This window comes from Cottoperca gobio, chromosome 7 (genome assembly GCF_900634415.1).
Source record: "Cottoperca gobio chromosome 7, fCotGob3.1, whole genome shotgun sequence".
Classification (NCBI taxonomy): domain Eukaryota; kingdom Metazoa; phylum Chordata; class Actinopteri; order Perciformes; family Bovichtidae; genus Cottoperca; species Cottoperca gobio.
In genome coordinates, this window is record NC_041361.1 from 11,502,875 (window position 1) to 11,513,180 (window position 10,306).

Below are 10,306 nucleotides of genomic sequence, written 5' to 3' on the forward strand. Positions count from 1 at the left end.
AAGTATTCAGATCATTACATCTAGCAGTACCACAGTAGAAATACTCACTTTTGGAAGCCCTGCTAAATTGTGCTTATAGAATTTTATTATCACTGTAATTAATCAAATGTCAAGTGTAATCATGTAATCATGTTGTAATGATAAATCCACAGAGAATTATCATCCAACACTGCAGGATACGCAGCTTTTAAGTCTCCTTTAGCTCATGGTTTTTGTTTTATTGCACATTTACCATATGTTCGAGTCATCAGCCCTGTTTTCAACGGCCATATTCAGCAGCAGATCTCTGATAAACTCATGGACCTTATCTGCCTTATGCTGTCTCTGAAGTTGGTGCAGAGCTAAAAGGCAGAGTAAATATTGGACTTTCATTTGTCAGGTGGCCAGGTACACAACTCCAAATGAATTTTAATGTTGCTCTGTGTATACTGGATGTGTAACAGAAACGGCTTCATGCAGACTGTGAGAAAGCACAAGGGGGACATTCAGTGAGAGTGTTGCACCTGTGAGACATTGAGCTACAGTATGATCCAGAAAAGTCCAATTGGAGTAAAATGTATTGATGGGCTTGAATTGAGAATTATCATACACAAGCGCCATTTGTGTGCTCAGCACTCATTAGCCTCTCTGTGATCCCGTCATAAAGGGTTTCATTTTATCCTTATGCGTTACTATCGACATTTTTGCCTTTAAATTCTTTTTGTTCATACATTTGGCTGTAAGGGTTTATCTTTTCATTTTTTATTTAGAATTTTGGAAGTTCAACCTCAACTTCTCAAATATATAAATACTCCTAAAAATACTTCTGTATATTTAAAGTACCTCAAAATGGTACCTAGTAATTGTAGGACTACTTAGTTAATTTCCACCACTGGTTATGAAATGGGCTGCCATATTTGTATTATTAGTTCATTTCATGTACATGATTATATTTATGCTTATTTCTTCTGGCTGTTGATGATGTGAGGACGTTACACAGGCTTTATACTGTATGGTGCTGTACTGGGCGTATACCAGTCTGTACTTAGAGAAGTCATGATATCCCTGTATTCATCTAAAACTGTTGTTTTGCTGTTTTTTTCAGTTATTGAAAGTCTTTGGCACCTGATTCGACATCATGGTAGGTAAGAAAGTAGAAAGGCAACTCTCAAGCTCTTTGTTATATTCTCCACACAACTACTTCTGTCACTTTTCATTTGTTGTGAAGCGTGAGACAGTATGAACGCCTTAGAGGAAAGACTATCCAAAACTGTGAGCTGTTATCCCAGTTTGAACAAAATATAATTGCATCTCACCTTTCCCCATCAGGGCAGAGTATTAACCTCACCTGCGAGTGTATAGAATTAAAACGTTTGCCTTCAGATATAGTCAGACGACTTGTTATCCTTACCTTAGTTTTATACTTTGCCTGCTTTCTCCCCTTGTGAAGAGACAAAAGTGATGCCAAATTAATATGACACGTGGCACAGCTGCATTAGCTGTCCATTGTCACGCCTCTTTTATACGTCACAGGTGCCAAAAAGACTTCCGAAAAGTACACATCTGTGCATCCTCGCTCATAGCTCCTACAGAAAGACTCCTCTCTCCTCGTTCCTCGTTCCTCGCTACTCCCTCCCCGAGATGCATTTTAGGAATTGAGACATCTTTCAAGATGGCTGGCTGAGATCGATTTCAGGGTCACAGAAAGGAGGATGGAGGAGACGAGGAGGCACAAAATAGAGAAATGAGAGGAAGCCATGTATGTGGCTGTCTATCTAGTCCAGTGGTTCTTAAGCTGGGTTCGATCGAACCCCAGGGGTTCATTGAGTCACTCTCAGGGGTTCATTGAGTCACTCTCAGGGGTTCATTGGCTGCAGCTGATCACGCCACATTGCTTGGCTTTGATATCTGTGCTGCAGGGAACTTAGTAGTCGACTTGTGGCTGTTGTGATTGTACGTCATTTGTGATTTTCTTTTAATCTTTCAATCCCTTCATACTAACTATGTCGAGCAAAAAAAAAAGTGTTTTTGCAAGAGTACCAACATTGTCACGCAGATTGCTTCGAAAATTCTGAGTTCATTCTCATTTTGGCGTACATGGCCGATATTTTCGATGCTCTCAATCATCTCAATCGACAGATGCAGGGCGGAGGAGTGAACATCATCGAAGCGGAAGAAAACCTGAAGGCGTTTAAAAAAAAGCTACCTTTATGGAAACGACGAACAGAGAATGATAACTTCGCAAACTTTCCCCTATTGGAATTGGGGACATTTCTGTACATGGGGAGCTGAAGCAAGTAATTGCCATGCACTTAGATGAGCTCGCAAAGTCTCTGGACGAATACTCCCCCACCAGAGTCATATCCAGCATGGGTGAGACAGCTGTTCACGTTTAGTTTTGCGACAGCAGATGTCAACGATGAATACCTCGACGAAATCATTGAACTTCAACAGAGCCAGCTTCAACAGCAACTCTTCAGAACAACAACACTCTCAACGTTTTGGTGTCACCAAATCGTACCATACCCTCTTATTGCTAAGAAAGCCCTTGAGATACTCGTACCGTTTGTTACAACGTATCTTTGCGAGCAATCCTTTCCGAGGATGATAGACATTAAAAGGAACAGACTTTGTTGGGAAAATGATATGAGAGTGGCACTTGCCAAAGTGAAGCCGCACATTTCTGAACTTGTATCTGAAAGGCAACAGCAAAAGTCACATTGATTTGCAGTAAATATTCATTGAGTTATGTTTGTGTGGTTTTGTGTGCAACTGATACATGGTTCATTTTGTGCACTAATAAAATATATGCCTATGTTTTGAAGAAATCATATTTTATTTTTCCAATTACGAAGGGTTTGGTGAATGCACTGATGAAGCTTGCAGGGTTCAGTACCTCCAACAAGGTTAAGAACCACTGATCTAGTCGCTTGTTTAGCCTTTGGTCAAGTCATTTTTGTGCTAAGCTAACCGGCTGCTGGCTGTAGCTCCATATTTACCCTACAGACATGAGATGGGTATCAACATCTAACTCTTGGCAAGAAATTAGTGAATTTCCTAAAGTCTCAAATATTCTTTAGCTGGTGGTGACTCATATTAAATAATTAGTTATTGTTATAAATGGAATCTTTACGTGAAAAGTAAAAGCTCTCTGACAAATGTAATAATAATAATAATAATAATAATAATAATAATAATAATAATAATAATAATAATAATAAGCTTTATTTGTATAGCACCTTTCATACAATAATTGCAGCCCAAAGTGCTTCAAAGCAAAAACATAACAATTAGTACAAGATTAGACATAATGAGAGCATTTACAGTACAATAATCACAGTGTTGATGCAAATGAGTGTGAAGTAGCATTACAAATAGTATAAAAATAGCAGAATAGTATAAAATAACATTGGAAATCATGCCTGGAAACCACATTCTTGTAAATGTTTTAAACTATCACTCATATTTTGAAAGCATGAGATCAACAATGGCCCCTGTGGCCGTTCAACTGGTTTACTCCCTTTGCTACACATTCTTGGTAGTCTTAAATCTATCGGTTAAAGCCAGTTTTTTTCACACATTTATCAGAGAAACTTCCTCTTTTTCCCGTGGTAAAACAGTCTATTTGATCTCAGATTTTTAAAAAATACACACTCTGAAATTTATTGAAGTTACCTTTACACACATTCAAACCAGTTATAGCAAATATTAACAGTACAGAATGAAATCATTTAAATTAGTTTAAAGTGGCATGAAGTAGCAGCATTAAAGAGTGTATAAAATATCACTATTAAAAGGCTAAAGTAAAGAGATATGTTTTTAGCTTACTGTTGAAGATATTGAGCGAGCTTGCCTCCCTAATGTCTGCAGGGAAAGTGTTCCACAGCTTTGGTGCATAATTGCAAAAGGCTGCATCCCCAATTTTCTTTTGGATGTTTCTGGGAACATTTAATAAACCAGTCGTGGATGATCGTAATGTTCTTGGGGGCACATAGTTGATTAGAGAGTTGGCAGTGTAACTTGGTGCAGTTCCGTTTAGGGCTTTGTATACAAGGAGGAGGACCTTAAAGTCTAAAGGTTACTGGAAGCCAGTGTAGAGCGGCTAACACTGGACTGATGTGGTCTCTCCTCTTGGTTCTAGTCAGTAGCCTCGCTGCAGCGTTTTGGATCAGCTGAAGTCTCTCTGTTGTTGTTTTTGGGAGGCCGGTAAAGAATGCATTACAGTAATCGAGTCGGCTTGAGATAAAAGCATGGATTAGTTTTTCAGCATCCTTTTGATTTATAAATTGTCTGATTTGAGCTATATTTCTAAGGTGGAAGAATTATGTTTTTGTCACCTTGTTTATGTGGGATTTAAAGCTTAGGTCTGAGTCTATGATAACACCAAGACTTGTGACATCAGGTTTAATCCAAGGAGTAAGTATCCCCATGTTATTCAGCATCATCTCTCTTTTTGTTATAGGACCATATATAGGACACATTTAGTAAAAATGTTTTCAACAAAATTATAAATTATACAAAGTAAAAATGTAAATAATTGCACTTCCTTAAAATACTGTACTCAATAGAGTACATGTGTGTATATATAAGTGTTAGCCTCTTCTCATGTTGCTGTAGGCTTCTCGTCACTGCAGAACAACAGTGAGGCTGAAGTTTCTACCCCATCCTCTGGCCTCCTCCCTCTACTGATGCTGAGCAGGTCTGGGTGGTACCACTGCTCACACACACACACACACACACACACACACACACACACACACACACACACACACACACACACACACACACACACACACATACACACACACACACACACAGACCCCCCTCAGAGAGGGTCCATACAGCCATAATTACACTCCTGCCACAGCTATAGGAAGTGGGGTGGCTGCGGGTGGGGACAGTGGAAAGCCTCACAGCAGGCGGCAGGGAACATAGCACTGAAGGGAGATCAAAATCAACCAAGCAAGGACCACCACGGGGCTTAATTACTGAGTGAACATAACTAATGATGAAGCTGCTCTCTGCTGGGGCCGTGTCCGAATTGTGCAGCCCTCATCAGCCTCACATGCGTGTGTAGAAGTATAACTATAGCAGTGTGATACCGCTGTGAATAGACCTACAACAATGCTTGCTGCTCAGAACTGATGCGTGGAGAGTGATGGATGCAGCTTGAACCTCATACAGTTTCTGTGGCTGCATGATTCATGTGTGAAACCTGGAACATAAGCAGGTGCTTCTGTTTGTAGCATATAGTATAATTTCCATATGTCATAAATTGAGGCAGCTGTTCATACCTTTTGTGCAAATTGATTATTTGGACAGGGTTTACTTGCTGTTTTCCCGTTTGATAACTGTGAATGGTTTCAGAGGACATGAGGAGTGATTTCAGAATGATTTCTGAGAAAACGTTTTGCAAGAGAGAAGCAATCACATTGTGTAGTGATCCTGTCCTTGGAGATTTTGCGGTAGTTGGTTGCTGTGACACACACACACACACACACACACACACACACACACAAACACATACACACACACACACACACACACACACACACACACAATGCACGGATATCCACAGATTCTGAGGTAAAGCAATTTGCTATGAATTATATGTTTGACAGGTTGAATTTATCCAGATTTCACCGACATTGTTCAATCAAGGAAACGATTAAATGGAAATGGAGCTCCCCTGGTAAAGTGCAGCCTCCCATACAGACAGGCTCTCCTAGATATGAATATACAGTAGGTGTGGAGCAAAAAGAAACGTCACTTTTTACTGGCAAGATATAGAGGAACGATGCTGTGACTGAAGCTGCTGCAGTTTGAGGAGCTGTCCAGATGCTGAAAGAGCACCTGGCAGCCTCTCAATTAATAATAAGTGCATGTTGCTCTGAAGGAACTGATGTCATTTTAACATAAGGTGAAAATAAACTATTCATCTGTTGCGTGCGACCTAAAGGTTCAGATTGAACATGTTATTTTGTCTTAATTCGAGGTGTTAATTTGACTGTGCAGGGACCTCCCTTGGAGTTAAACCAAAACAGCACAACATACAGAATTGCATTCTTCATAACCGGTTCAATTCATTAAACAATATTTCACCTGTTTAATCTGTTCTAAAGTAACAAGTGAGAAAATACAATCCAAGGCTATATCCACGCCCCTCGGTGCTAATTATTTTTTTTGTTGGAGGCTCTTAAAACCAATTTGGAGCAAGATATTGACCCGTTCAGTCATATAGCGGAAGCTTGCCATGAATCTGCAACGAGCAGCCCCGCGTGTAGGAGAATGCAGACAGGAGGGGTGGAGTTCACAGCTTTTACTTTTCAGACGCAGCTCTGGCAGAAGAGCTCATTCTGTGCCTGGTAAACAGCGGAGTTGGTGCTGATGCGTCCTTGCATGTGATGGCACTTTAGTCAAATCAATCGACTCACTGCTGCAGCCTCCCATTAAACTTTCCATGCTGTTGTCCGTCCAATGGACAACACTTAGGAGGTTTGTGTGGACCGTATCCGCTCCTGCTCGCTCTTCCGCTGCGCTCCTCCTCTCCACCGTCGGCTCTCCAGGTTCATAGGGACTCACGCGGCTCGGGGAGCTGGCCTGGGTCTCCTGCACACATGGAGGGAGACGTTATGGACAAAGTGGAGGCCACGGCGACGGTCCGTGACTTCGATCCCATCAGTGGGAGCATCCCGGCCACCAAAGTGGAGATCACCGTGTCCTGCAGGTGAGTCCACTCCGGTGCTGATGCTGCTGTCTGTCTGCGTCAGGGGCTTGGGAAGCTCCGCTATATAGGTGCATTTTTCAGTGAGGAGACAGGACACCGTTTGTAATAAGTAACGTGCCATTTATCATTTTGGTAGTGAAATAAATACGTTAAACATTTTAGAAGAATAAAACAACTTTACAAAAGCTAAAATGACTCAAATCATTTCGCAGAGATCATTGGTCTGCTGAAAAGACCCATAGGCATGCAAGACGACAGTTGAACATGGATTAATTTAAAAGAGTTTTTGTTAGATTAGTACATTTTAAAAAGCGCACAGCACCGTATTAGTATTACACACAGTGATGCTGAGAATGATCTCCAATATACTTAGTGAAATACACAACAAACTTTCACGCTTTTGTGTAGTCTGTCCTGTTCATCGTTGAGATGAACACTTCGTTGTCTATTTAGATAAATGCCGATGTCTGTCAGTGTCTCGTGGGTTTACAGCACTGTGTGTGTGTTTTGCGCGCTCAGAGTCGCGTTCAGCATGAGATATCGACCGTCATAGAGTTTGTTCGCGTGCCTGAGAGATTTCCCCTGAGGCAATTGGTCGTGTGTGGAGCTATGTAACCGATTTACATGCTCCGGAAACGACACTAGTTTGTCACAGAAACGTCAAAAACATCAGTTAGAACTAAATATTTTTGTCCTCATTGTCCATTAGACTTTATCTGACTTTCACTGCCCCCTCCCCCAAAACCCCCCAAATACCACGAAGATGGCAATTGCCTCGGCTGGATAGGGCGGGGCAGCGCTGGTTGCAGGTAGAGTCACTGTACAGTATGCTGCAACATACACTGATTTGTATCCACTTGGTACAGTTTTAATTAACGTCTCCTCTTGCATTTTTTAAAAATTTGTGTTGAAGGGCATCCTGTGTGTCGTTTTGCCATAATCCACAATGTTTAGTCTTTGTAGCTCCTGGCTGCATCAGTGTTGTATACTGTACATGTAAATGATGTTTTCCCATGTGCATTGCTGTTACAAATTCTCCCATAGAGATTTCATATATGTATGTATGTATGTTAAGCTACAGGCAAGATATTTATCAACCAAACATCCAGCTCTTCACTCTCTCATCTGCATTTAGTCTCTGTCTAGTCTCTAGTATCTGGAGGCGAAACTGATTGATTGTCTTTTTTTTGTTGAACATGCTGCTATGTCATCCATTTTGAAATTCTGAAGATGTTCAACAAACCCATCATTGCTGTTGCTATGCAGGCGACCTTATAACCCATTTTGTATATTAATTAATTAGTCACATTTCAAAAAGAATCTGTTAACTTTTATATAGTTGACAGCTTGGGAGGATGGTGCAGCTCTGGGGAGAAGGCTGCTGTTTAAAGAAGATGAACAGCATTAGGGTTGCAACTAGCTATTGTCAGTGCAAAACCCAAAGATGTTTAGTTCGATATGATATAAAACAGAAAAGCAGAGCATCTGCATATTTAAGAGGCTGAAATCCACATTTTCTGCCATTTTTGCATGAAAAATTACTTGTGATTACAGTGATTAATTGATTGTCACAATAGTTGGCAATTATTTTTCTCTCGATGGACTTATTATTGCACCCTTAAACAGCATTAAAACCTGGACCTACTGTTGGATCTTGTGTTTATGTAACAAAACGTAGGTTGTGTGTGTGTGTGTGTGTGTGTGTGTATTTTATCTATCGTGTGGCATGTGTTGTGAGTAGCAGCTGCACTTGTGTTGTTTCCCTCTTGGTAAACAGAACTACATTAAGCTGGGATGTGTTTCTATGCCCTCCGGCTCAGTCGATCTGCAGCTCCCTTGTCTGTCATTAATGTCTCTCCAAACAAAGACTTGCTCCAGGACACAGTTGGATATAAGAGAAAAAATTCATTCCTGCTTTCATTGGGCCTTGAAACAATCTCTGTTATAAATGCAAAGACTTCAGGTCCTGTCTTTTCTTCTTCATGACATTGCTACAGCAGCTCATGTCTGACCTCTGAGGATTGCTCCCGCTTATTAGCAAGTGTGTATTTAGTCTGTCCAATAGAAGCAAACAGAAACAATGGGTGTGATGCGGGTGAGAGGCACAGGCTCCACAACTCTGTGTAATTGATTTAGTAAGCCTGAAAGCTCGGAGATTGCGCCGCACATGGAATTGAATTGCGGCATGCAGTCCTGCAGGCATTCTCATAACCCTCTGCCAATATTACAGCAAGCCCCCTGACGACCTGGAGGGACTGAAGCAGACAACCTCTTCTCAAAACAAGTACATATCGCTGTGATAGCACATTGTTCACAGTCTATGGCTCTGATGGGTTTTCCTCACAGGTCAACCAGTGATCTGAGCCCAGAGCATCTGCTTCTTTGCTTGCTACAGTTTAACTAAACGATAAGATGGCTCTTCAAACTAAAGTGGCCTCTTTTCCTACATCTGCCTTACCAAACACATGCCAGCCAATGCAGTTCAGTGGTTTAGGGCCAGTGGTCCCCTGGTGCTTTTACAGGCTTGATCCCACCTCTTACGTGACAGTAATGAGTGTGTTCATTAATTAATATTGAAGCAGCTCTCGTGAATATTTCACAAGTTGTCTATGCGGTTTCCTACATCACGCTTTAATTAGGAGCAAAGCAGTAAAAGTGAATCCTGCTGGATTGTAAAATGTGCCCTTTCTACATCTCAGTTTACCCGACCATTTCATGTACAATGTCTTAAGGGAAACCGAAGCTTCTGTTCTGCAGTTTTACTGTGAAGCACACTTTTATGTAATGAATTATTTTGGAAAAAATGTGCACATGGACGAAAATCACAAAGCCCCTTAAGGCTTGACACATAGATCTTCATTTAAAGAGTTTTTGTCTTGTGGTTCATCGCAGGACAGATCCATGGAGAGGATGTTAGTAATGATTTGTAAATGAACTGTTTACTGTAGATGCCTCTGTGATCAGAATGAGACACCAATGTTGATAAGCTTGATAACCCTCACAAAGGTTTACAACCCTTTTCAGAGTAGAGCGAGAGCAGATGCCAAAAGCGAGTTTTTGGCATCTGATTTGTTAGAAAACTAACTATCCAGAGGAGATTGAAGGAGGAAAAGAAAACAGAATTTGACTGTCATTGTGAGTGCATGAGATTCCAACAAAACCAAGCACAAGGAATTAATTTTTATTTCCCTCCCACTTAAAAACACGTCAACAGAGGGCGTATTATATAAATATATTGGTCCTTTGCAATGTCAAACACACCACAGGTATGCTGTTAAAAGTGAAATCAGCTGACAAAGCCACCCTCGCTTCCACTGCGCTCAGCCTCCCACCTGACAGCTTGAACATCGAACTTTATCAGCCCCCATTGCCCATTTCATCGGGACGAAAACAATGCACCTTGTCCATCTCCTCCTGTTTTCTGCAGTTGGAGATGCTGTTGGCGCTCGCTGTAACCATTCATTTGCTGTGATAGATTGGTTGGTTAGAGTAGCACTGCATCCAATCAATGCACTCCATAGCTGGGGGGGATCTAACTCAACCAGGCCATCCCGCTCCAGAGGGAATCATTACCTGGTGAAACACACAAGGGGTCACATG

The 10,306-nt window shown here is 41.2% G+C and overlaps 1 protein-coding gene across 2 annotated transcripts in view; it reads left to right on the forward strand.

The window, feature by feature from the left end:
- Positions 1–6,362: 6,362 nt before the first annotated feature.
- cpne5a (copine Va) overlaps positions 6,363–10,306 on the forward strand; it is a 68,604-nt gene continuing 64,660 nt past the window's right edge. For both annotated transcript variants that reach the window (XM_029435702.1, XM_029435703.1), the window contains exon 1: positions 6,363–6,706. In XM_029435702.1, the coding sequence (XP_029291562.1) occupies positions 6,597–6,706 (110 nt within the window). In that variant the 5' untranslated portion in view covers positions 6,363–6,596. The remainder of the gene's footprint in view (positions 6,707–10,306) is intronic.